General features: G+C 44.5%; 1 protein-coding gene across 1 annotated transcript; it reads right to left on the minus strand.

Moving 5' to 3' along the window:
- Positions 1 to 11,490: 11,490 nt before the first annotated feature.
- Positions 11,491 to 21,717, minus strand: LOC119463823 (serine proteinase stubble). Its single transcript, XM_049655400.1, has 6 exons — positions 21,647 to 21,717; positions 19,423 to 19,523; positions 18,611 to 18,752; positions 16,265 to 16,379; positions 13,381 to 13,517; positions 11,491 to 11,715 (listed from the first exon to the last, which is right to left on the minus strand). Exons 1-6 carry the CDS (start codon positions 21,647 to 21,649, stop codon positions 11,491 to 11,493), a joined length of 723 nt encoding a protein of 240 aa, XP_049511357.1. The 5' UTR covers positions 21,650 to 21,717.
- Positions 21,718 to 25,508: the final 3,791 nt, after the last annotated feature.

Raw genomic sequence — 25,508 nt, forward strand, 5'->3', positions numbered from 1 at the left:
GCTCTTTGCATTTATGTGCACGTGACGGTAAATGTGCGTGAGTAAAGTACAGACTGTGACAAAACTTCCACGAACTAGTAATTAAAACCCTACACGTGAGTCACATGTGGGCTCTGTTAAAAATGTGGGGACTAATTGCCGGCAACTGAAGTTCTTAATGCAACTACATGTACTCGCAAAAAACGCGTTCATTGGAAACTGCGATGTGATTCTGCAAGGTCGCACAAGTCTGCTATCGATCTTCTTAATGCGAAGCATTCCTTGGCTCACGGCAGGCACTTTGTGGGAGGTAGGTATAGGGCGGTTCCCGTCTCGCATCATTTCGGGCGTCGTCAATGACAAAAATTGAAGTTTCCAATAGTTCAATCGAACCTCGGACCCCCTCTCAAGTGCCTCCCGTTCTAATGATGAGGCCACATTTTTTTTCTTTATAACAATTGGGTCATACTCGTACAGGCCACACTCCCGCGCATGCTCATCTAATCCCAACATAAACTATCATTTTGAGATTATTGGAGCGTGTGCCACGTCACATAGCAACAAGTAGCTTCTAAAGGCGAGTGGCAGCCCCCACCTTGAGACGCTGCATTAGATGGCACAGACTTTGATCGGCCCACATTCCCCAGTCGACTCCTTGCAGCAGCTAACGGTAAGTAGAAGCTGAGCAACAGTGTACTGCCTTCGGGATGGGCGCAGGTCGTAACAGAATAGCTTGGAACTTTTCTCTACCGGAGTACAAGAAATCCGTCTTCGGCTGCGTTCACACTCGGGAAGCGGCAAGCGGGCGGAAAGGCCAAAGCGGCCGGAAAATCTTTTCCGCGTTTGTCCAAGTTGTTCACATTTCTTTTGCTATCGCCGCTGCCACCGCTGCCGCTTTCGCCCACATCCATCTAGTCTGCGTATGTTTGTCGGCGTGGTGGCGCTCATTATCGCACCATTTCGAGCGGTATGTTCATTCATTTTCCCACCCGTCATCAAAAGTGTTCATTTCGCGCAACTTTGCGTGTCATCTGCGACCTTCGGTAAATTCCTCGTAGCCGTTCCGTAATTCTCATACGGGCACGTTATCGCTGAGTCAAAGGTTGGTGCCTAGGCGTGATTATATTTCTTTAATAGCTTTTATTTACAGGTTGTAATAACATTTCATCATTTCGTATTATTGGCAGTGCCTCCAGTACACCAAAGCTAAAACCCGGGCTGGCCCTTGTGTTGGGGCTCGCCGAAGCCTGCGCGTTCTACGTGAGACCTGAGACCTATGCTCCCAATCAAAAGTCTTTATAGGAGGCGTTGTCCCAATCTATTGTCGCGACGAGAAAACCACCGCGCAACGAAACAAGCGCCCTGCGACTTCTGCAACATACCGCGCCCGTGCGAGCAGAATTGCGGAGCGCCAACAAGGAATCTGCCCAACTTTTTTCTGCCACAGAAGTGGGCGAAGAAATTGTTTTTTATACTTCTACCTACTTGTTTCCTAGAAATGGTCAATGAATAAACGGAAGGAGCGGGCACCTCAGAAGCGGCTGTGGTGGGTTCGCCCAGCTTTGCAAAAGCGCGAGAAGTTGGGTCACCCCAAGGCTTCGTTGCTGCACCTCCGGTCGCGCGACGTTGAATACTATCGCGAGTATTGCTGACAGTACGTTTTAGTACCACTCTTGTAGAGAAAGTGGTGGATCTAGATCGCGTCGAGCACCATCGCAGCCTACACTTTTGGTGCCATGTACAATTTTACGACCGGATGTTTACATGCTAGTGGAGCTTCCGGTCGAGCGGAACGACTTTCCGCCGCGATTCCGCCTCGCCATGGCGAAAAAATCGGTCCGAGACCGATTTTGCTTTCCGCCTGGTTTTCCGCCCGCTTCGCCGCCTAGGCGGGCGGATTTTTAGAAGTTTTTGCCGCTTCCGCCTGCTTAGAGACCAAGTGTGAACGTAGCCTTCATGTTGTGTAAAAGTATGGCTTTTTTAGACTAGTTGGTTAGATACATCAGAGGTGGTCCTAGCGCTTGAAGACACGGACACTCGCTATCAAAACGCTCACGTCATCGTGACGTGCATCGCTCACGTGCATCGCTTCAACGCGAACTGAACGACGAAAACACAGCACGCACAAAGGAATGAACCACCTGCAGATTGCTTTCAAGATACGGAGCGCGCGACCGCCCGCGGCCGTGCTAAGTGCGCAGTTGGTGCTGGAATAGAACGGCGTCCCCCCTCCGTCCCGCACTGTCTCAGTCCTTGCGCGCGCGCGATTCAGCCGCGATGTGCGGTTCGCCATGCGCGCGGTCGCGAAATGCGCATTTGCGCGTCGTAGAATGACGACGCTCCCCCCCCTCCTTCCCGGCCATTTCCCCACGGTCTTTCGCACGACAGAAGACGGCCCGTTTACTGTCACCTTCCCTCTCTTGCGCGGGCCAGAATAAGCCGCGAGCGTCGGATCACCCTCGCGCGCTTTCACACGCACATAGAGCTTGTAGCGCCCACCGACGCCGCAGCGCGGGGCGCTTCGTTCGGCGCTCTCAGCTGGTGCCTTGGCGCCGGCTGTCGAAGGAGAAAATAAAAGAAGCGCAGCGCGTGCTCGGGGCGCAAGCTCGGCACGCGCAGTGTCGTTCTAAAAGCCAGCCACGCTGGTCGTCGCAGCCCCGTCGCTCGGCTCGCCGCCTTCGCCTTCTGAGTAGGGACGACGGCACGGCTCGCACAGCCGCCGTCACGTACCTCCTACAAGCTAAAGTCCCTGTATAAGAAAAGTGCGCCATCCTTTGATCAACGCCGCTTCGCTCTCTCCTGTATCTCTGATTGGACGGCGATAACGCGCGCTTTGACTTCTTTATATTTAGTTTTTTTTCCGCCTCAGAGCCATGTTGAATGTACCTCTGCGCAGCCGCAGTCTCCGACGGCGTGGACTTTCTAGGGCCGCCACCGTCGACTTGCTTTCGCAAGCAAAAAATAAAGAAAAAAGCAAGCGCTTTAGGAGAGGAGACGACGGAGGAAAGAGTAGATGGCGGTACTTTTCTAATATAGGGACTTTACATAGAGCATATGGCGCGCGCCGACGGGGTTATCGCCGTTGTACTTTACATGGAACGCCGACGGCGACGGCAGTAATGTGACTAGAATGTCCATATACTTGTTATCGTAATCAAAGTCAGCGTTTGTGCGTAGCGAATCGTTCCAAAAGCGTCAAGCACTTGTTCGCGGGATTGATCCACTGCTAGAGGTACGATACTTGACTGTTTTCAACCTTCATGAGCAACCCTGCACTGCGACTCGTGTTTTAGTAAAGCACATAAAACATCTCACAATATATAGGCACTAACGGCTGTCGTGCTTTCAGGAGCTAAATATGCATATTCTGCATTGATAGAAGGAGGCTAAAAATTGTTACATTACATGATCAGCGCGTCTTGGTAAAAAAAAAAAAGTGTTCTGTTTCCGAGTTGGTGTGGCCCCTTCTTTTTATAGTGGCTGACAAGTGTGATAAGGTCATCTTCGTCCGACGACTGGCGCTTGTTCATGCTCGCAGCAGGCAGTGTTCGAGGTATACGGTCTAGGCTTGGGGAACACAGCAGACACCTGCCGCCCGTAGAAATTCTGAAACCCCGTGAAACGTGAGAAGTGAATAAAAACAACCTATAAGAACAGGTTGAGCTTCTTCTAATAGGCTTCCAAAATTTCGCAAGGGTATTGTTTTGGATAAGTCAGTTGTATTAGTGTAAATGCATGACTTGGAAACGAAGTTAACCAGTTTGGAATGTAGCTGTGTGAGCAGTGTCGGAAAGCGAACTAGTGGCGCTGTGCGCAGGTCGAACGTTTCAAAGCTGGAAAGGGCGCAGTTTGCAGTTGCTTCCAAATTCATTGCGGGAAAATAAACTGACAATTCACAGCGTTGAATGAGAAAACAACATCTTCTGCTTGCGCAGCTAAATTAAAGCATGCTATGAAAGCGATATGTTGCCGCAAGGCATAACATCACCGACTTCACACTTCCCGAGGTCGTTAGCATTCCCGCTACCATCTCTGCAGACAAAAGTACATTAGCGAGCATATTGTTTGCTGCCTAAAGCATTAGTAACAATTATACTGGGGCAGAAAACTATATAAACGACCAAACCCAGATGAAGCTTACCGTGCATGACTAATTTATTAAAAAGCGCCTGCCTGAACAAAGTACACTCCGCGATTGGAAACACCAGCAACACATTTAAAACGAACAAAAGGAATGCAAAGATCTGCTCACCGGGAAGAACGAAGAAGTCCCGAGTGAAGTGTTTCGAAGAAAACGGTATAGTATCAGTCACCTTTTGCCAATGCGGAAGTTCCATATCCAAGTTGCTCTCCGATTCACGTCGTCTGCTTCTTTCTAGAATCGATTAAATAATACATTGATGCCTTTTCACCGCGATGACATGTGTTATGGTGCACTACAAATATCTTTCGACATTGGTCTTTTTTCATTGTCATGCGGCATCACGACGATTTGAGCTATTAGGCATTCATCGCATGCCGTGATAGGACACCCTCTTTTGGTTCGAAATTGAAACCTGGATCGGCTGCTTTCTCGGCGCGGCCGATAGGTAGCGAGCATGTATTTGCAGTCACGAAAAAGAGAGCGCGGAATCACGTGCAATTGAGAGTGAAATAGATCTGCCATCGTCGTGTCGACGCACATTCGCGGCTTCCGCGATTAGGGTTAGACGGTCTGCATCAATGCGCAGTGCGTTTGGCTGCAAAAGTGACGAAGCCCAATGGAGGCACCATCACGTGTAGCTCAATCGGCTGAAATGGAAGGTAAATAATGTATGCGTGCGCGCTGAAAGAATGGCTGCTGCAGGAATTATGGTAGATAGGTTCTGCCGGTAAGTTTATTTCGGTTCTTCTGTTGGGAAAATCAAACTTCCCGCCGCAGTTTCATGCTTGAATTTGACGGCGATGGGAAGCCGATCTGCATCAAGGGATCAGAATCGCCTCTGGTCGGGATCCCTAGTCCAGGGCCCCGCTGGCCCTAGCCATCCTCTCGGTCCATTGGACCAGCCTAAGCGGTGTCGAACCAACAATATCTTTATATGAGATACGCAGCAGGTGGGACTCCGGAATAATTTTGACGTAGAATATTTTACGTGAAATATTTCAATGTGCACCTAAATCTAAGCAAACGATTGTTTCTGCATTTTGCCCCTGTAGAAATGTGGCAGCCGCAGTCGCGATTGAACCAGCCCCCTCGAGCTACCGCGGCAGGTACAGAAGTGTTTCGTTGATGGGCGGTCTCTTTAGTAGTGTCGTCTGTAGACGCAGTGTGGCGTTAATGTGCTTTGGGGATGCACACCCTGCATCGGTAGCACAATGGACAATTTGGACAATGCACACATTTGCAGAATGGTTTTTTTTTCAGAAATAGCCGACACTTACCGTACCATACCTCGATCTTTATGCGGTTTGTCCGCAACTGTTGCCGAGTACAGTAGTGCCGCATTCTTGATTTCCTACGCCTTTGCCCGCTCCTGCGCTTCTCCCTGGCATTCGAGCTGCAACGAGCGAAGAATGGCAAGATTTTATTCATTCGTTTCGTGACTGCGTTGGTTCTATACGCCGCGTCTTTTTACCTAGTACAAAGGTAGGGGCTGCAGCTTCTGCAATGCGTTTATGGGGAGGAAGGAGGGTGGGGGCTTTTGGATTATCTCAGCAGTCGATAGGTCATTCATGATGTATGGTGTTTAATGGCGCAAGAGCCAGGTATGGCTAAAGAGCGCCAGGCCAGTGTTCATAAGTTTACAATGGAGCAATGAATTGCGAATGGTAGATGTGTCGTGACTGTAAAAGGGGCTAAGAACAATCGCTGTAAAATGCGTAAAATGTATATGCAATAAAATTATTGCAATGGCTAATGAGGTGCACTATGATCACGAAAGAACAAATTGCAAGATAATGACGATAGCGAAAATATATCACAGATAAATCTTTTTAAAAAGCACTACTGCCTTGACAGACCCTTTGAAAACGTAAGGGCCTGGAGGCGCGGGCTGTGCAAAACTACTATCGCGGCGACATCCTCTGAAGAGAGGATGCGCTACGAAACTATTGGGCAAATAACATGCAGTACAACTTCGCTCAGAAAATCCAGAACAGCTTTGGTGTTGAACAGAGATTGATGATAAGTGGTTCTTGAGGGAAAGGGAAAGGTTGGCGCTATCTTCTGCAGCCCTTGAGGGAGCACGGCTCAGCGCCAATCGTCGCCAAGAAACATAGCGGGGTGGAGAGGAAGACGGTACTGGTACGCTAGAGGGAAGTGTCTTTTTCTCTCTCTTTTGGCTTCCCTGCACTCCACGAGAAGTGGAGCACGGTAAGCGTCTCTCCACATCTACCACAAGTTGGCGGGTCATTTCCAGTTAAGAGAAAATTGCGGGTGCCGTATGTATGTCCTATTCTTAGACGAGAGAATAGGACATTAGTTCTTCGTGGTGTGTGGTGTTTTGTGGCGCAAGGGCCAGTTATGGCCAAAGAGCGCCATGCCAGTGTTTGTGAGTGTGCAGCGGGGCGATGAATTCGGAGAAGTAGATGAAACGTGGCTGTAAGGGGGCTTAAAAATATTCGCTGTAAAGTGCGTAAAATATACATATACTAACATAGTCGATAGGTCATTTTGCCGACGTCCTGGAGCTCCAGAGGGCATTGTGGAGACTTGACGGATATGTCCGGACGAGTTGCTCACTTCTCCTTTCTTCTACACTTCTGCGATGTATATACATACTATTAAAAACTTCCTGCATGGCGTGCCAGACAACAGCAGCAGCAGCAGTGGAACACTCGAAGCAAGAGGCAAAGAATGCTTCGCTTTGAAAGTATAGGAGGTGGGCCGTTAAAGTTGGCGGACAGACGACAAGGTCAGCGTTCACATTGTGATGGTTTGTCGTCTGTTCTGGCTTTTATTCGCTTGATCAGGTACTTCATTTAAGTAAATCTAAATGAAAGAAGTAACACAGGCGAATGCACATTTTATGAAGATTTTATGTTCAGAACGCATATTCTCTGCGGCCGCATCCACGTTATGGACCGAGCCTCGCTGAACAGCAGCCAATACAAGGCTGGTGTTAAATGACTACGCAGCGCCCGTTATATGACCACACATGACCAATACATGACCACACAGCCTCCATTAGGTAAGTCCCATAGACGGTGGAACCAGAGAGAGATAGAGAAAAAAGGTAACGGAAAGACAGGGAGATTAACCAGAGATTATCTCCGGTTGGCTACCCTGGACCGGGGGAGGGATAAAGGGATTCGGCAGGAGAGAGAGAGAGAAAAAATAAGTATAAAAAAGGGGAAGAAAGGAAAGAAAAGAAATTCACGCGCACACACCAAACAGAACTGTTTCTGTGGGCACTGTCACGCAGTCTGCTAAGGCGTTCTAGTGTTGCATAGTGTCAACGTCCTATCCTACGTCACACAGTGTAGAGCCCCAATTTTTCACTGATTCCGTTGTCTCTTAAGTAACGCAACAGTGCCTTAAGGGTGGCTCGCGCTGTTGTTCGTGTAGGCCAGTTTCCAAGGTTGTTGATTTGCGTTATTGGGCGTTTGTCCAATTGATCTATCGTGGCTGAGAGAGATGCTCTCTGCGGGTTGAAACGAGGGCATTCACAAAGAAGGTGTGCGATTGTTTCGTTGCACCGGAAGAGCCTTCTAATCACATTCGGTCAGATAGGCCGATGGCTCGCAAGAAGCGCAAAAGCGCCTGCACGGCCTTCTTCTGTGACGTTAAGTCCAGTCTGTGGTGGAGAATTTTTTCTTCCGACAGAGGCCGGTCATCCAATTGGTTGAACGCGTTGGTAAGAGAATGTCTCTGCGCACTGTACTGCGGGCAGTCGCACAAAATATGTACAATAGATTCTTGATTGTCGCAGTGGTCACAGGCGGTGTTGTCGGCCATTCCTATGCCGAACGCATAGGCGTTGGTAAACGCAACGCCCAACCATAATCTGCACAAAAGAGTTGCGTCTCCTCGGCGAAGCCTTTTGGTGCTCGAAGGCTTAGGGTTGGGTCCAGAGAGTATAAGCGAGCATGCTTGAAGTGCGATTCATTCCATTGTGATTCTTGTGCGTTGGCGAGCAAGCACGCGGAGCTTCCGTGCAGCGTCAGTCCTACAAAGTGGTATGGGTCGTTGATCACTTTCTTATGAGCTGTGCGGGCAGCTTGTTCGGCCCGTTCATTGCCGATAATTCCACAGTGACTTGGAAGCCACTGAAAAGTTATTTCTTGCCCTATCTCAGTCAGATTGTGTATTGCCTCGGCAATCTCAAAGACCAGCTGCTCGCGCGGTCCGCGGCGTAAAGGTGATAGTAGAGACTGCAGAGCCGCCTTTGAGTCGCAGAAAATCGTCCATTTGTGTGTCACTTGATTACTAATGAAATAGGGCGCGGTAAAAAGAGCTGAGAGTTCTGCGGCCATCGATGTTGTGACGTGAGACGTCTTGAATTTAATTGTTGTGACCTTCGTTGGTATCACCACCGCCGCGGTAGAGCTGTTCGGCAGGACGGAGCCGTCGGTGTATATATGGGCAGAGTCTTGGTACTTCTTGTACAACAGAAGTAAAGCGAGCTGTTTAAGGGCTGGTGATGACAGCTCTGCTTTTTTCTGGTTGCCAGGTATTGTCAGGTTGAGATTAGGCTGAGTAAGGCACCACGGAGGAAACGAATGTCTTGCGGCAGGAGTGAAGCAAGTTGGTAATGATTCACCATGCGCGGTTACTGTTTGGCAGAAAGAGGTACGTGGTCTGTGCTCTGGTAGAGATGCCAGATGGTGGTGGGGAGTCCGGGTAAGATGTCTGATATGTGTCCTCAGTGCTTCCACCTCAATGTCAGTCTGGGCGAGGTGGTCTCCAGCGATTGCTATAGTCGCCACTGTTGATGCACTCCGAGGCAGGCCTAGACAAATGCGGAGGGCTTGGGCCTGAACGCTTTGTATTGTGCGGAGACTCGTTTTGTTTCCGTTAGTTAAGGCTGGCAAGCGGTACCGTAGGAAGCCGAGAAACAGCACATTGTATATTGCAACATAGCACTTTCAGACATTCCCCATGTCTTTCCAGTGAAGAACTTAAACATGTGACAGATGCCTGTTACCCGCTTCTTCATGTATGATACATGAGGGCTCCATGACATGTCTTTGTCAATTGCAACACCTAGAAACTTGTAAGTTTGAATGTATGATATTCGTTGACCATTTATCAATAGGCTGTAATTCGCCATGCGCTTGCGTGTAAATGCCACAAATGTCTATATCCCCTTCAGTCACGGCGTACACATTTGTGTACGCGACTTAATTTCGCAATTTCTCTGCAGTGGTGGCAAGCAATAGATCGCGAACATTAAGCTTATAATAACTTGAAAATTCCACTTACCCTAACGCACCTCCATTTTATTTCTGAGTGCAATGTGTCACTATAGACGACCGCTTTGGTGAAGGCACTACCGTGTTTGACGGGCTGTTCGACGTGCAGCGGTTTGGCTGCAGCTGTGAAATAACTTTTTTTTTCCTTTCTAGTAATGCTTGCAGCGAATAATTAAATTATGTATGTAATTCGAGCGGTTTACTAAATTTATTTTATGAAGAAACGTAGTATGACTGACTGATCACTAAGCAGATATTCGATAACTCTATAATTATAATGAGTCATCATAATATGCACAAGGAGTCCTTCCACTACCTAGATTTGCTTTCAATGGAGCATGCAGTACCTTGACATAAATATTTGTAAATTTCATACATTTATCAAAAATCTATCATAATTCGTGACTGAAGGGGATATAATTGCTATCAAAACAAAGATATTGCATTAAATTCTGGGATATTAGGGGCCAAAACCACGATTATGATTATGAGGCACGCTGTGGTGGGCGACTCCGTAGTAATTTTGACCACCCGGGGCTCTTTAACGTACACCTAATGCACGGTAAATGGGCGTTTTCGCATTTCGCCCCCATCCAGAGATAGAGTAAAAACATTTATTCTTAATGAGGTGGGGTGACTTTTTCGTAGGGTGTAGCCCTTAGTTCAAGGCCCCATTGGCTCGTGCCACTTCGCGTGACCACTGGACCAGCCGTCGCTGCTCTTGCGCGTCTAAGGTGGTCAGCGCAGTCTCCCAGGAGGAAGGTAAAAGGTGAAGGAATAAGAGAGTAACCCGGTGGGTGTGGGCATTTGCCAGGTACAGTGATATATCGTGCGCTTTGCTTCACAGAAAGGACAGTATGAGGGATATTGTGTGGGGTGAAAGAGGTGAAGGTAAAAGAAACAGGGGAATGAATTACTCTGTAGCTGTTGCCACGTGACGGTATCTTCTTGGTTGAAGGAGTGGCGTGGTGGGGGGGAAGTGCCTCCTGCTATCTCTGTAATGTTGTAGAGTTTCAGTGTAGACTGTAGTTTATTGGGGTTTTTTTTTCGGTGCGTCATATGGGTTGGGCAGCTCTTCCAATGGCGCCCAGTTAGCGAGCTCTTGCGCTACCGCATTAGCGCATTCATTTCCATGGAGAGAGGCTTGTCCATGTGTTCAGAACTTCAGATGATACGCACCCTGTGCAACGCTGTGGGATGTAATGATGTAAGGATTCGGTATGTGTAGGGTGTCGCCATCCCTTGTGCCAAAGGCCTGCAGGCGGTTTGTGAGTCATCCAAATGCGGCCGGAATTTTATCCCGTCAGAGTTTTATTCGGCGTGAGGCTTAGCAGCCTAACGCCGAAGCCACTACGCCACCACAGCAAGTCAGAGGGATTGCTTCTGGTGTTAGACACCTGCTTTTTTATTTTTTGAGAGCTTTTGAGAGTGCATATACTCGTCATTGCACGGAAAATGAGGGCAAGAAGGAGTGTTTACCTTCTATACTTGCTTTATCCTGTGAGGCGACTGTTTATACCCCTTTTAGTCCTGGTGTCTTCATACCGATACAACTTACTTGTGAATGTTACTAGTGTTGACAGAAATCTAGAACACGTACAGCGCTGAATCTAAAAGAAATTCTCTCCTAAACAAGAAACAATGCCCTAAGCCAGTTTACTTTGGAGAATAGTGCAACCCGTGACCTCCTAAGAGGGGCACTACATGGTTTGAGGTGACGTTCGGCCTGTGGCTTTGTGTCACTGGCAATAATGTGTGTTCTTTTTTCACCATAAGCAGCCAATTCAGCAATACCGAGCAAATCTACGTGTAACGAGCATTTTATTTCTTTTCATGATATAACACAGCATCTTTAAGAATTCAATAACCGTAATGTATTATTCTTTCGTAGTTATGAAGATTGCCCGGATGTGGCCTAAGTATTCCTGCTAAAGGTGAAACATGTTTTAAAGCTCGCGGCGAGTTTCTTTTTTAGAAAAATAGTTAAATTTGGACATTTAAAGAACACTCAGCCATAATTTCTGACACAACGGTATGCGATTATTCTATCTCTTTCTCCCTCAATGATATACACTGTATTCTGAGATAAATTTACTCAGAACGAGAGAGTCGAGGCAGTTAGTGCGCTTGGTATGGCACGGGCTGCCGCAGAGATGCGTTGGGAAATTCCTCGTAGCCTTCGTCGGACGCCACAGCCTCGGTCAGCCATGACGCAAATGCATCCACCCGTGTGTACACGCCAGGCACGCCTTCTTGAGCACAGCCAATCCCATGAGAGATTATTCCAACTTGAACGTATATACCAGTAGTGGTTTTGATTTTAAGTGGTCCACCGGAGTCACCCTGCGTGGGTTTCGAAGACATGCAGATAAGAATCCCCCTAATTTAGTTTACTTTTTGAGTTTGGATGTACTGTAAGCGACCAATCAAGTGCAGTTAGCGGACTGGTAACAAATGCCATTAGGACTGGCAGAAACGATTGCAGGAAGAATATTATATGGCAGGCCATGAATACTTTCATTGATCACGTTAGTGCCCCGTTTGTCAATTTGGTGCTAGGTGAGATGTAAAGTGTAGAAATACATGGACCTTAATGCTCTAGTAAAGGCTACTATACTGCGAGCGTGTTCATTGTTTAAGGCAGGGATAACCGATGCCACTCCCGAAGAGGTCTCAATCTTACGTACAGAAATCAATGATGGCGCGAGAACCTCGCGCGAATCGGTGACAATTAAGTCTTTATTTCAAACTACAACAAGTGAAGTTACCAAATGGGCCACGAGATATTGAGAGAAAGACGAATTTTTAAAGGTGCTGGAGATGTTGGGAATCTGAGATTGAAGTGAATGAATCAAACATAGAGGAAGTGAAGCGAGATAGGTGACGTAGTACAGAGTAGCATACAAGGTATAATTTTAGCACGCTAATAGTTCTTAACGGTTGCTTTCAAATATTGCAAATGTTCCCTGCTGTTAAATGCGAACCTGTTCATGCTCAAATGTTTCGTTGACAAAACAAATGGCATTCTTAGATTACATGAACAGCCAGTTAGATAGGAACACGTTATTGCTATAGTGAGCGCTGAAAAGCTGTGCTCGGAAATTGTGCAGACTACCATCCTAGAATCGAATTCGTGAAATAACGTAGACAGATTGAAGCTACAGCACGTAACGATTGACCGCCGCCATATAATGGCGCTCGCGAAACTCTGAACAAATTTCATGAAACTATGAATGAAATATCTTCATGTTCAGTTGTTTATTGTGAATGATGCCACTGACGTGCGTGGTATTCATCATCAAACGACACTTGAGGGGGGCGTTGAAGAACTAGTGCAGGCAATACGCAGCTTCTACGCACCTTGGTGTCTGTTGCTGCTACGTGGTTATGCAGAACCATTTAGAGCGTAGGCGGCCCATGACATCTGTTTCCTCTAATACTTTTGTTTACGCCTTCGTATCTTTTCCTGTCTTTTTTTATTTTATTGGTTTTTGTGTTGCGTGATTAGGCACATAATGCACACGAAGGTTCAGACGAGATAACGCTTATTAATGCAAATACTAAATATAACTTGGGGTGGCTAGTAAAATGACAGTTGGGTGAACGTCCAGGAAGCACATATGACACGCAAAAAGCTGCAGACTTCAACCTTCAAGAACCAGGGCAAATAAAAAAAACGTGATATCGCAAATTTTATCCACAATAAATTCATAGGATCTAACAAATAAATAGATTGATGATGCAGTACACGATGGTTGATCTGCATTTAGGCTCTTTTAATAATGCAAAGCGCAGCACAGTATCACCATATCATGGATTGTGCCATGCTTTTCCATTTATGACGTGTTTTGAGCAATGTTTTGTGACCTCCCTTTAATGAACTTTTGTCTGCGCGCCGTACGGCACCGTTTTCAAGTGATTAAACTGACTGCCAATGGTGTCGAAATACTTGACCATGAGACTGTGAGAAAAAATGGTACATTAGTTTGGAGAGGAATAGTAGCAAACCTGGCAGGTATCCGTGTCTTTCTTGTACGCGCAGTAGTTCACATCATGGTTGTAGTTGGAGAAGTACACACTCTTGCATACGTCGTGCGGCAGAAGTCTCAGTGACGTGTAATGGAGGTATTTCGTTCTCTCCCCACCTGCAGGGAAGCGGCAAAGATCATCCTCTTAATTTGCTAAAGTTCACTTGGGTCACTTTTGGCACACAACGATAACAAATCAATTTGTGTATTACATTGTTTGGCCCTCGTAGTTGAATAGATGGTTCCGCTTTTGTGCTTTCTAACAACTTTTAGTCAACTTGTTTGTAACTTAGAAAGGGCACGTAGAAAGGTAAGACAAAAACACCTGATGGTACAGGTGCAACAGCAACTGAGAAGGATACTTTGGTAAAGAGAGAATGGCGACTTAGCCTTGACCTTGGACATTTTGCAGAAATGCGGGACGTAAAGGGACCAAGTAAAAACGTCACGCTATTGAGCAATAAAGCATAAATACGAGATGGTGAATGAACATCATTTTTTATAGCGAACAACGCTCAAGCACGGAAAAAGCGAAAAACAGTACACGATGTGCTTTGTGCGCGTAACGCTCCCTTACTTCTCTCATCATGTATAGCTCTGTTCCGTGCAAATCCGACGCTATACGGAGGCTTCGCTTACGATGGTCTACACTGCAAGAATTGCCTTCTTTTTCATTTTTCCGTGGACGAATTCAACTTTCGTGTGTGACCGTGTCCAGTGGCAACTGCTTCTTTCTCTCATATTCCCGTCTATCTAATCCCCATGCATGATGTCGGATGGCGCTGATGAGTGGAGCGACCACTCTAAGGAGTGCATTGTATGTACGTAGTAGTGCTGGGGGCTTCTAAATGCGATATAATTTGTTTGGTTACCTCGCAGGCAAACTTTTGTCGTCTCGCAGCCACAACCTAAAGAGCGTAGTCAGAAAAGTGGACAGGGTAAAACTTGACGTGAAAGGTTGAGAAAAAGCTGTTACGCAATTCCAGAGCGAGCCATATGCGGTATAAAGGAGAAGAGAAGGGGAGAATGAAGAAAATGTTCTTTGCTACACAGTTGATTGCGCCGCCATTTTCCAAGGTCATTTTAAGAGGAGATCTCTTTGTGAACCCTCCCGGACTATCCTGACCATGCTGGGTGCAGTTTTCTTGTAGAATAGCTCGCACGCAGGACAGAATTACCATCTTTGTTAGCCTTACAGGTGTCCTGGCTGCTGACATCGTTTTCTGCATAACTACTCTTTGATAAAAGAAATGATGCCTAAATGTTGTCATTGCAACAAATATAGGTCATGATAAGTAGAATTCCTTTATAACGCAAACGTTTGTATGATTTTTTTTAGGGTATTGGGTTTGACGCATCTGGTTGGCTGGCGTTTCGAGAAGTAATGTGCAGTTGTACTGTTGCACTGTCTATACGGCCGGCCCGCTCTGGTCTGTGCGCCGACCCTGGATACAGTGTCATAGCAAAGGTGACCAATCCCGGAAACAGTATATAGCTCACCAGGCCTCAAGCCATCGCCTTCAGAACACTTCAAACCAACACGTACCCCACGCAGAACAGACTACATCACTACATGCCTGAGCTGTACACAACATCATATTGCGAAAATTGCCTTAGTACATTAGACGTACATCACTTGCTCTGGCCGTGTGGTCGGACCCACGCAAACAAGAATCAAGACTCCGCCACGCTACAAGAAGCACTACGCAGCATGGACCTGGCGGAACAGCTCTGGGCCGTCCTGCGAGCCCACGATGCGGCCAGGGAGCTAAAACTCCCGGTCCCAACGTGGGAATAGCCCGCTCTATGGGGCCTTGCGCCCCGTAGCCCGCAGGACCTTACAATAAAGTTATCCCATCCATCCATATTGCGCCCTCGCGTGGGTCACGTGGTGTCTTCATGTCTTGTCGTCTTCACTGGCAGGCAGGTAATCGCTATGATGCCAAACGTGGCGCCAAATATAATCAGTTGCATGGGCTATAATTACCCGCTTCACGAAAGCTTCACTGCTCATATTCCATCATGCGAGTTAGATCTGCATAGCATTTTTTTTCTTTTTTCTATTCTTTTTCACTTTGTTTTCTTATTATTTCTGTTCTTTCTTTTTATGTCGGTTTCAGGGCCCAATCATGCCCTGAAACAGACATGGCTGCTCTCCGCGACAACTGCGAACCTTCGTGGAACCTTCCGTATTGGCTTCGATTGACTGGTGAAGACTGGGTGGGTATGCATGTATGGCCTTGGCGATAAAAAAAATTTTGGCGCACAAGGCAGTAACACGAGGAAGGAAATGCAGCGCTGTGTTTATGTGCTGTCTTCGATGGTGTGTTCGGCACTGTTGCTTTGAATAGAGAGACAGTATTTTGCTTCGCTCGATCGGGTACCTGAAACGCTCATTTAAAAACGCAGATTTTGGACTATGGCGACAACGACGTCTGATCTGAAGATGCCCGATATTCGGAGTTTGACTGTTATAGAAATGTTATCACGCAATTATTTGTTTTTCTACAATGTTATGAACAGCAATGAAAATATACGAAAATACGGAACTGTATTAAGTGGGCAACCATCCCAAGTAACACCATATTAGGACCACATCAAAGATATATTTCCACTATGCTTTGTGTGCTTCTATATTCTGTCACTTGCTGTGATTACGTTCAATGAAACATTGAGCCCCTTCGATACTATTATTATTCTCGCTCATGAACTTAATTATGGAGCAAGTTAGTAGGGGGTTAGCAAAAATGGCCAGGGTTGTACACCACGAGGCATTCTTGCTGTATCTTATGCGCCGTGAAGGCGCGGAAGGTATCTCAAAGGTGTTTACGATTAAGATATCACGCCGGGTTTGCAGTACGTACTTTCTGCGAGACGTCCCCACCCAGCGACCAAAGCTTCAGTGTTGGTGATGTCCACAGGTTCCAAGAGAACGCATACAGGCCTTACATATTTCCCAAACGGGAATGGTCGTTCCACCTACAGAAAACAGTGTAAGGAAAGTATCAGCGAAAAAGAAATTGAGAAGAATTGAATGTTCAAGTGAACGTAAACGGTCAAAATATGGGAAGGCCAGGTATTGTGAACAAGTGTAATACGTTGAAGGGAATTTAGGCTCCCTATTCTTTTGATTTCTTATGTTTTTGCTAAACATCGGCAGTTTTTAGATTGTTGCACACGTACTCAGTCTGAGTTACCTGAAATAGACAACGTATACTCTACGCATGTTGTTATAATACTGCTCAGCTCTTTTCATTTACCCTAATACAGTGCAGCCACATCTTGCTATCTATAGTTTCCATTTCAGTGCTATCTATAGTTTCCAGTACGCAGTAAATTTAGTTGTAGAACCGCATCAATCTGCTCATGAACTCCTATGTGTATCAATATGCTGCGTGTCCTGCTATCGCATTGGTTTTGGAGAGGAGGTTTTCACTGTGGATATTCAGTAGGAATACTTACTGTGGTGCATGAAACCATTGTCGGAAGAAATCATGTCACTGCTCACTTGCTTGAAGTATGCTCTGGGAAACTTATCCAGCCGCATGTTGGTGCAGTCGAAGGCTCTAAAGTGGGACGCGAACTCTCCTACTTTCGGTGGCTTTCTAATGCTAGTATGTGGGTGTGACGTAGCATAGCCAGATTGGAAAACATTCGCCCTGCAAATATTGTTTCAATATTTTCTCTGGACAAAGGCTCTGCCGCCCGCGATTTAGTGTTAAGGTTCTGCATTATTTCTCTAGTGACCTGATCCGAGCCACCATGTTAGGCTGTGAGAAGCTACATCTTTTGTGGTCTCGCGCGAGCTATCTCTAGCCTTGGCTACACAAATAAAAAAAAATAGCCGGAACTATTTGTCGGCATGCTTTCTACTTACAGATATCTAAAGCATGTTCCATTTGAATTTTCTGACAAATTCGGCTTGATGGGAAAAAATTAAAAGGCAAGTGAAGCTTAGTTCCAAAAAGATGTTTTCTCTGAAATACGTCCTTTTTTGCATGGGTAATGTGCGTAACGTTGTTAAATGTTTTCATCAAAGATGCCTACCTGAAAAAGTTGAGAAATCTTATAACTGTATATCATTTCCCACCATGCGACATACAACTGGAACTGACGATGTCCTATAACAATGCACAATTCTTCTAATTAGTCTTATTCCGTTAATAAACTGAATGCAGCCTTTAGAGCTGCAAGGAAGAGACAAATGGGGCAGAGAAAATGTCTGAAACTTTGTACGTCCTCTGCCTCTTCGATTTCACTGACTCTTCAGTTAATTTCAAGCGCAATTCTTGATACATTCCGACTGAGTGCAGTCTAGACCTTTGTATGCCGACAGCTGTCAACAATATATACCAGCTGACAGGTTTTTTGCAATATTTATAGACAGGGCTGCAATATTTGTCTGTAAATTGCATTTCGTTGACAAGAGCCAATAAAATATTTAATGGAACCGGTCTATAGATCAGTATATAATATTTGTCTCTAAATAGCCTAATACATTTCTTATAAACATTAAATACAAACAAGTCAATAATAATGATAATTTCTTGGCTGTTCTGTAGAGTAATGTTTAAAATGGCCCATGGACAGTCAAAATAGACAGTCTAGATAGGTTAGCTACAAATGCTCGTATATTTCTTGTAGACTAAAAAAAACAGCTACTTTTGTAATTGATATGTGTGTGGTTGCGTTACTATATTGCTACATCATTTCTTTGTGACGTCGAAAAACACAGGGTAACGCAGATGAACATTATATCCGTGACTAAATGCACCAAAGTGACTGATAATATTACTTAGGCATTCATTTCCCAATACTGTCGAAATAATTTTTTGTAACTGTTATTTCTGTGCTTGCGTTAAGCATTGTCTCCTGTTTTCTTTTTGACGTAGCAAAAAAGACTGCAGATAAAGCAGATGAACGAGCAGATAGGCCACTGAAAACATTGTTTAAATTCGCCATAAATTATTGAATCCTTTATTTCAGAAATAATTTTGGGGGAATGTGCGGGTCATTCTATAAAGGTATTGATGTTTCTGAAATCAAGTGCAACTTATTGAAACCTTGTAACTGTTACAAATTAACGTAGCAAAATAAACTCTGCATTGGGAATTTCGCAGCAGCCGTTAGAGAAATCGCTGGAACTAATGTGATTCCACACTTGTTTTCGTTTGAGTTAAGGTAGCCTAATGTAGTAGCTAATACCATACCTTTATAACGGCGATGTCATTTTCGTGTGACAAAACGTTGTAGTAGGGGTGCCCTAGCTTCTTCAGGGCTTTCACCCTTTTGCCCCGGAGCCGTTCAACGTGTCCATAGACCACATCGATGCTGGTTACTTCAGCGCCGTTGCTGCAATGAGGAAGGCAAGCGTTCACGCATGAGGGTATTTGAGAATGGACCATTTATTCTTTTTGAAGGCAAGTGGTGGGATTGTATAACAGCTCACTGCCATCAGCCAAAGCGCACACTTGGTAATGACCTGGCTTACTTTGAAGAGGCTGGCGTCAAGAGTCATATTTAGTTCGCCAGGGACCAGTTCTGCTCCATCAAACTCAAATTAGTCGTTCATGATACTAGCGAAGAGAAGATGATAGTTGTCAAAATGAGCACGTTTGAATGACAACCTAAGGCAGATGAGGGAAGCAATCGGGCTATTTGTTCTGCTGTATGTTTGAAAATACTCAGTCCCTTTACAGACTGTACCTCACTACTGAGGTGTGAGGACTTGTGGTGGACTCTTTGAATTTGATGATAGATTCGCAGTCTATTTGTTCTTTACATGCATATGAGGCGTTTTACTGCACCAGGAGGACCACTGTATAGCTGCAGAGTTCATTTAACATGACCAGGCAGGTCTGTGAAACTTGCACAGTACGATTCACCAAATTATACTTAGCAGCAAATTTTACTAGTAGCAAAAAAGATCGGTGAAAATTCTCAAGAACGTGCGCGAAGTGAATTATGAATACATCCACGATTAGTTCTATGTTTTGCACTACGAAAGCCTGAGTTTACTCACATGTGCAGACAGTGCGCCGCGGTGAGCACGTGGAGCTTCGTTATAATGGTTCCTCCACATCCGTACTCACTTCCATCGGGAACAGTCAACTCTAGATGAACCTATGCAACGGTGAAGTTCGTCAAGGTTATCGTGGTTAGATGTATCGCTATAGATCAGAGGAATAGAAGAATACAATGGACTTATAAACGATGGCATTACTGTTTTACGACTTGCAGGCGACAGGGCAAGAAACGATGTGGACAGGATAGAACATCACCCATGTTTTACGTCTGGTTATTTTTCTTTCATGACTTCGCGTTTTTGCTACCACAAGAAGTAAAAGAAACTAGATCACCAGCAAGTAGTAATACGTTCTTTCAAGACATAGGCAGGGCTGAACTAGACGCACATGCAGCAACCTTCGGGATCCGTAAGTCATTCATTTACTGCGCGGAACAGTAAATGCTAGATCAACGACTACATGATGACACGCGACTTTGACGACTGCGGTACAACGTCCACAGCAAGACTAAGAGATAACGACGACACTACGTTTGCGACCATCTAAGAGGCCGAAAAGCTGTCTTAGAACTCGAAGAATGACTGCTGTACTGAAAGTCAGTGTCGCGAAACCACCGTGCTTCACTAGCCACAGCTGTCTAAATCTGTCTTATTTAGCAATTAATTGTTTTTACGCCAATTATTTCACCTCCTTTAAATTGTACAGAACTCATCTTGAGGTGATCCGCTGTCTTTACACAAATCTCATTTTCATATGTATTTATCATACTGATGAGGATGATATAAACTTCGCAGTTTGATCATTTACATGAAGTGTTGCACTGATTTTTGGTTTTCCTGGACACTACTGATTTGCGCAGCAGAAAATTAAAAAAAGGACAGCGTCGTGGTGACTACCATTCACATTGAGTGTTCCTCAGGTGTAGCTCGATACATGAGCTGATCGAGTTTCTTAGAGGTGGAGTTCCTACTACATGGGAAAATAATGTTACAGTCCGCTGCGTCCTCTGGAAGCTGGCTGTGCTAAATATGATGAGACAGACATGCGGTACTTCAGTTGGAACTTTGGTACACAGACGCCGCCGACTACCCTGCTGACCATAATCATACACAGAATGCAAGAAATATCGGTAGCTAGTATTTTAGGCCTTTGACGTGATACAAGGTAGCAATAGCGGTTACGACTGCGCACAAGAGGCTGTACCGAACAAGAGGCCTTAGACAGACCGCAATGGGGACGTGATTATTTTATATTCGTATCCCGTTTTGTGTCCTCATAATCTTTAATCCTTAATTTTTCGTCTCGTTTGCTTCTAACTTGTGCACAGCAGCAGGCTAGAATATACTATCTTATAAGGTGAATATCACATTGCGCATGTATGTCGTTTACAACTATGTTGTGCTGCTGCATGTTAAAGGCACGCTATGTCATCTATTTCAGTTCAATAAATATGTAACAAATTCCTAGAATAAGTTCATTCCTATACTAAATCATCTCTTATACCAGACGTCTACCACTCATTCCGACATTACACGTAGCAGCTCCGATGCAGCGAAGGTTATCTTATGGCCCTGCGCGAGCTCATCCTCGAGTCCATGCTTGAGCCTTGGTCACCCATCTGTTGCTAATTTTAAGAGGCACGGAGAATGTTTTCGTAGGACTACATTTCTTACATCGGATTCTATTCTTGGGATGTAGCCATGAGCGCCGGATATGTCGTCTAGTGACATCAATGGCAGAACGTGCCTTCTGACACGTAAAAACGCAGCATGGGGCTTAGATGTATGTATGCCTAGCGGATTGATGGTTTAGCTGTTGGCTTGAAATCATGTGCGCCTGACTGGTCAAATCTAAGAATAATAGGCTAATTTAGGTTCCAGGCATTTGCCCTAATGAGCGTTCACTGTGAATTTTTTTTCAGCCGCTTTGATAAGCCAAGCTGCCGCTGTGACGAAGTGGAAAAGAGAGCAAAAAAAAAAAAAAAAAAACTGGAAGGTTACCTATAGTTTAAGTACCGACAAGCTAACCTGCGTTAGGCAAGAGGTAAAGGGAGTAAGCAAGTGATAGCAGGAGGAGAAAGATAACAAAAATAGAAATACCGAAAGGTGCAACTTTCAGCGTAGGTCACTCAATCCACTAAGCAGTAAGAGTTCACAGAAATCAATAGAACAAACCAATATATTCGACTGCATAAACAAAGAAAATTATTGTTTTGCTTACCATCCATGGGAATTGGTACTTTTCCGCTGGTTTGCCATTCGCAATAAATTGGAGGACATCAGGTTTACCACAATCTGAAATACAGGCGCATTGATAACGTTAGGTGGCTAAGCGGGCCGTTCTTTATTCGGACTGTTCTGTGCGGACTGTTCTGTACTGTGTGGACATTTTTCATCTTTTTGTGTATTTTGACCCTTTCCTTCTTCCCTTCACGCCTTTTTACTTTCCTTACCCTTCGTATTTTTCTTTAACATGGGAATAAAGTACTTGTTGACATGAGCTGAATGCGGTGAAAACAAATCTCTTGTTCCTTAACACTTGTTTATTTTAGATGCTTTCTGTTATAATACAAGCACATGGGAAATGCCTAATGAGGATTTTAAATGCAGCGAGATATGACGGAGTCCTAAATACTGGAAGAACGCTTTAACTATATGTAATTGGAAATGAACAGCCCAATATTTGAAATGAAAATTCCTCACTCTACGCTGATTTTCAGTCATTTACGGTTTGTCGCGGAAAGTTCATGTTCTCGTGAGCTGATTTATGGGCAATATCAATATCAACGCCAATTCTCTGTTTTGATTTTGCTCTACTTTCCTTTCAAAACAATTTATCACCGACAGTGCACTTTTTCGCAATGTTTATTTGGTTATTTTCTTGGCAGTAAGGACGCTTTATATTTTTATATTCTATATGCATCATGCATATATGTATTCATGGTACCAGTTGTTTGAGCCTTTCACTATATGCACGCATTTTAAATGCCCACCATTGGTCTTTCGTTATTTCTTCGTTGTGGAATGTTTATTTAGTATTATTAGGCATTTTTATGTACAGTGATGCAATATTAACTGGTTTTTTGCAGTGTGCGTTTTTTTTTTTAAATTTTCAATAACAACTTCATAACAATGCCACGTCTTTCTGAGTTTTATGCTCTTAGCAAGTAAATAAATAATTAATTAAAATAAATGAGTTCATACCTGGTTCATTTAATTCACTTGGTGCTGCAGCAATCTGAAAAATTGTTTACGCAACTTTCAGTTGTTATGGCGTGTTATAAATATACAAGGCGTCAATCATGCGTGCTCTAGAAGTATAATTTCGCAAAAAACGTCCACACAGGCAAGCTGATATGTGCTAAATGTTAGGATATTCAGTATAAATCAGCCCGTAACACTAAGCAATCCCTGCGTGATCAAAGAACGGGTTTGTGGGATGTAAGAAAAGCAGGTTGCAGCGTCAAACAGTCAACTAATAGCGCAATTTGTGTTCTTTATTTATTTACAGATACTGCCAGCCCTTACACCAGCGCTATAGCAGGAGTGGAATACGAACATTTACAAAACAAATATTTTGTACATTGAAAATTGTTAATTGAAACACAAAAGGGACAATGAAATAAATAACCTATGTATGTTTTTTAAGGAATATTAATCTTTTTCTGCGATAGTTGCTAATAATATATTACAATTAAAGTTGAACTTTACGTAAAGTTGACATGTCAAGCTTTAAATATGCCTCCTAGGTGTGTGTCCTGTCGTTACCTTGATCATCATTTTAAGATTCTCTCTCCTTTTGCACATGCGTCCTTTTTACCGTTATTAGCAAATACCACGAAATATTTACAATGCGGATTTCTTTTTTTTCTAACAGCCGTTAGCTAGGATTGATCTAAATCCGTACATGCGTATATTACAAGCTACCACACGTTAACATTACAAGTTTTAAAGCTTTTGTGCTTAACGAAAGCGATTCAGTTACGTTCGAGGATACAAAATTCAGCAAGGGCTTTGAAACTTCTGGCGAATAGGCGCAGTGTATATGGACGTGTGGACGGAAACAGTGGAGGTTTAAACAGTTCTCAACTTTCACTTTGTTTCTTAGACTGCAACGTAAATATGCATCATAAAACGAAGAGGGAAGCGTTTATGCAAATGTACAGCCTTTGTCAATAGTTTTGCAGCAAATACTCGTGGACTAGTTGTAGTCCCGCTGCGTTCAAAGATATTGCAGATATCTGAGGATTTGGCAGAAACAGTATACCTCAGCATACTCGTCTTCAGAATGCCACCGCAGGAGGCGGCAAGAGAATTTGCAACTTTTAACAGAGACCTCGAAATATTTGACGAACACTGCAGGTTGTAGAAAATGATATACATTTAAGAATCGCTGTTTTAAAACATTTATTTCAAAGTTATATTCCAATAGATTGAACACCATTACCGTCAATAAAACGCTTTACCGTAGTTACAGGAGATAGACAAAAAAATTCAAGCTGCATATATTTCCTTTTGTGCAATGTGTAACGCGTTTTGTGAAATCAACTTGTGATGTTACTTACGAGAAGCAAACATGCAAGAATTAATTGCAGAACATTGCACAAACAGGTCATGGCGAATCAACTGTTTCTCCAAGTCTTGAGACGCCTGCATTTGATAATTTTAAAAGTTTATTATAAAAACACTGCACAAATTCTTTACGTATAGGAACACTTTTGAGCAATAAGCCTGAGTCTCTGAAGTCGATACGAGACCAATGATGAGTGGCATAAATTTGCGTGATTGTGGAGTAAAAGAATTAGACAGAGCTCTTGTACTAAATTGACTATAAAATTAGGTAATAGGGATTGAAAGAAGATGCATATCTTGCTATATCACAATAAAATGAAAAAAAAAACAAAGAACACGATGAATACTTCCAGAAACATTTTTGCAGCGTGAATGAAATACTTGGGAGGCTTTTTGAGTGTGATTAAAAAACATGCCATATATTGGTGGCAACTAACTACAAACTGCAAAACAATTGTATAGTGTTCGTAAATAAGTGTAATGTAACCGCACGGAATGACAACGCTTTGACCCGAGCTTTTGTAAAATGTCAGTAATCACAGTAATAATAATCATGTTAGGCCCATAACAGTACTGTAGCATCACTCCACCAAATATTTACTATATTCATTTTGAAAGATAACATGATTCAATTAATTAGAGAATGAGCGCCTAACTAATGAAAAACTACTGGCTCCTAGTTAACTGTACGCCATCAGAAGCTTAAATTACTTGAAATTAAATTGGAAATTTAACTGCAGTTTGTTTACTGAACATAAGTCTGCGGCAGTATGTTTTATCCAATGACGAAAAAAAAAACTTCGCAGAGCCTATCTCCCGATGAATGTTGACGTTAATGCGATGAACAAGCAATCAATTTAGCGCGTAAACTCTCACATGCACGAACACACGGACGCAAACACGCACGCACCAATAGTGTACCATACACATACGCATAAACACACACGTACAACACATTCAGTAGACGCACACACACCTATACGCACATTCACACACGTAGACATACAAGCACAAACACACAGACGCACACTTGCACACGCACTCACATAAAGCACACGCACGAATACGCGTACGCCCGCACGCGCACGAGCAGAAACATTCAGGCACACCCCGCGTGTAATTGCTATCGCCATTATATTAGCACTCCACACGGACTTCTCCATCGCCGTCGCCGTGAGGTTCCGTATAAAGTCCAAGGGTGATAAATCGTCGCGGTGCGCCTTATGCTGTATTTGCAAGTAAAATCGCGCAAGGACGCGCGCTTTCACGAGAGCGAACGCACGTCGGGAGCAAACGCTACCGTCGCGCGGAAAGCCGTGGGGGATGGGGAAGGGAGGTGGCGACGTTGTGCTGCGGCACCAACTGCGTATCTTGCGACCGGGCACAAGGGGAACTGGTGACTAAATCTCGCACGCGAAAGGAGGAAAGCGGAAAGGCAAGCGCAGGAGGGAGGGGGTGCGGCTTCTACTCTGCCAGCAACTGCGTACTTCTACTTGGCGCGGCTGCGGGCG

Source organism: Dermacentor silvarum, chromosome 9 (genome assembly GCF_013339745.2).
Source record: "Dermacentor silvarum isolate Dsil-2018 chromosome 9, BIME_Dsil_1.4, whole genome shotgun sequence".
NCBI classification, from domain to species: Eukaryota; Metazoa; Arthropoda; class Arachnida; order Ixodida; family Ixodidae; genus Dermacentor; species Dermacentor silvarum.

Coding starts and splice junctions, on each gene's coding strand:
- LOC119463823 (XM_049655400.1), bottom strand. Junction 18,753..19,422: donor GCGGCGCACTGTCTGCACAT/GTGAGTAAACTC, acceptor TCCTCATTGCAG/CAACGGCGCTGAAGTAACCA. Junction 16,380..18,610: donor ATGACATCGCCGTTATAAAG/GTATGGTATTAG, acceptor TGTTTTCTGTAG/GTGGAACGACCATTCCCGTT.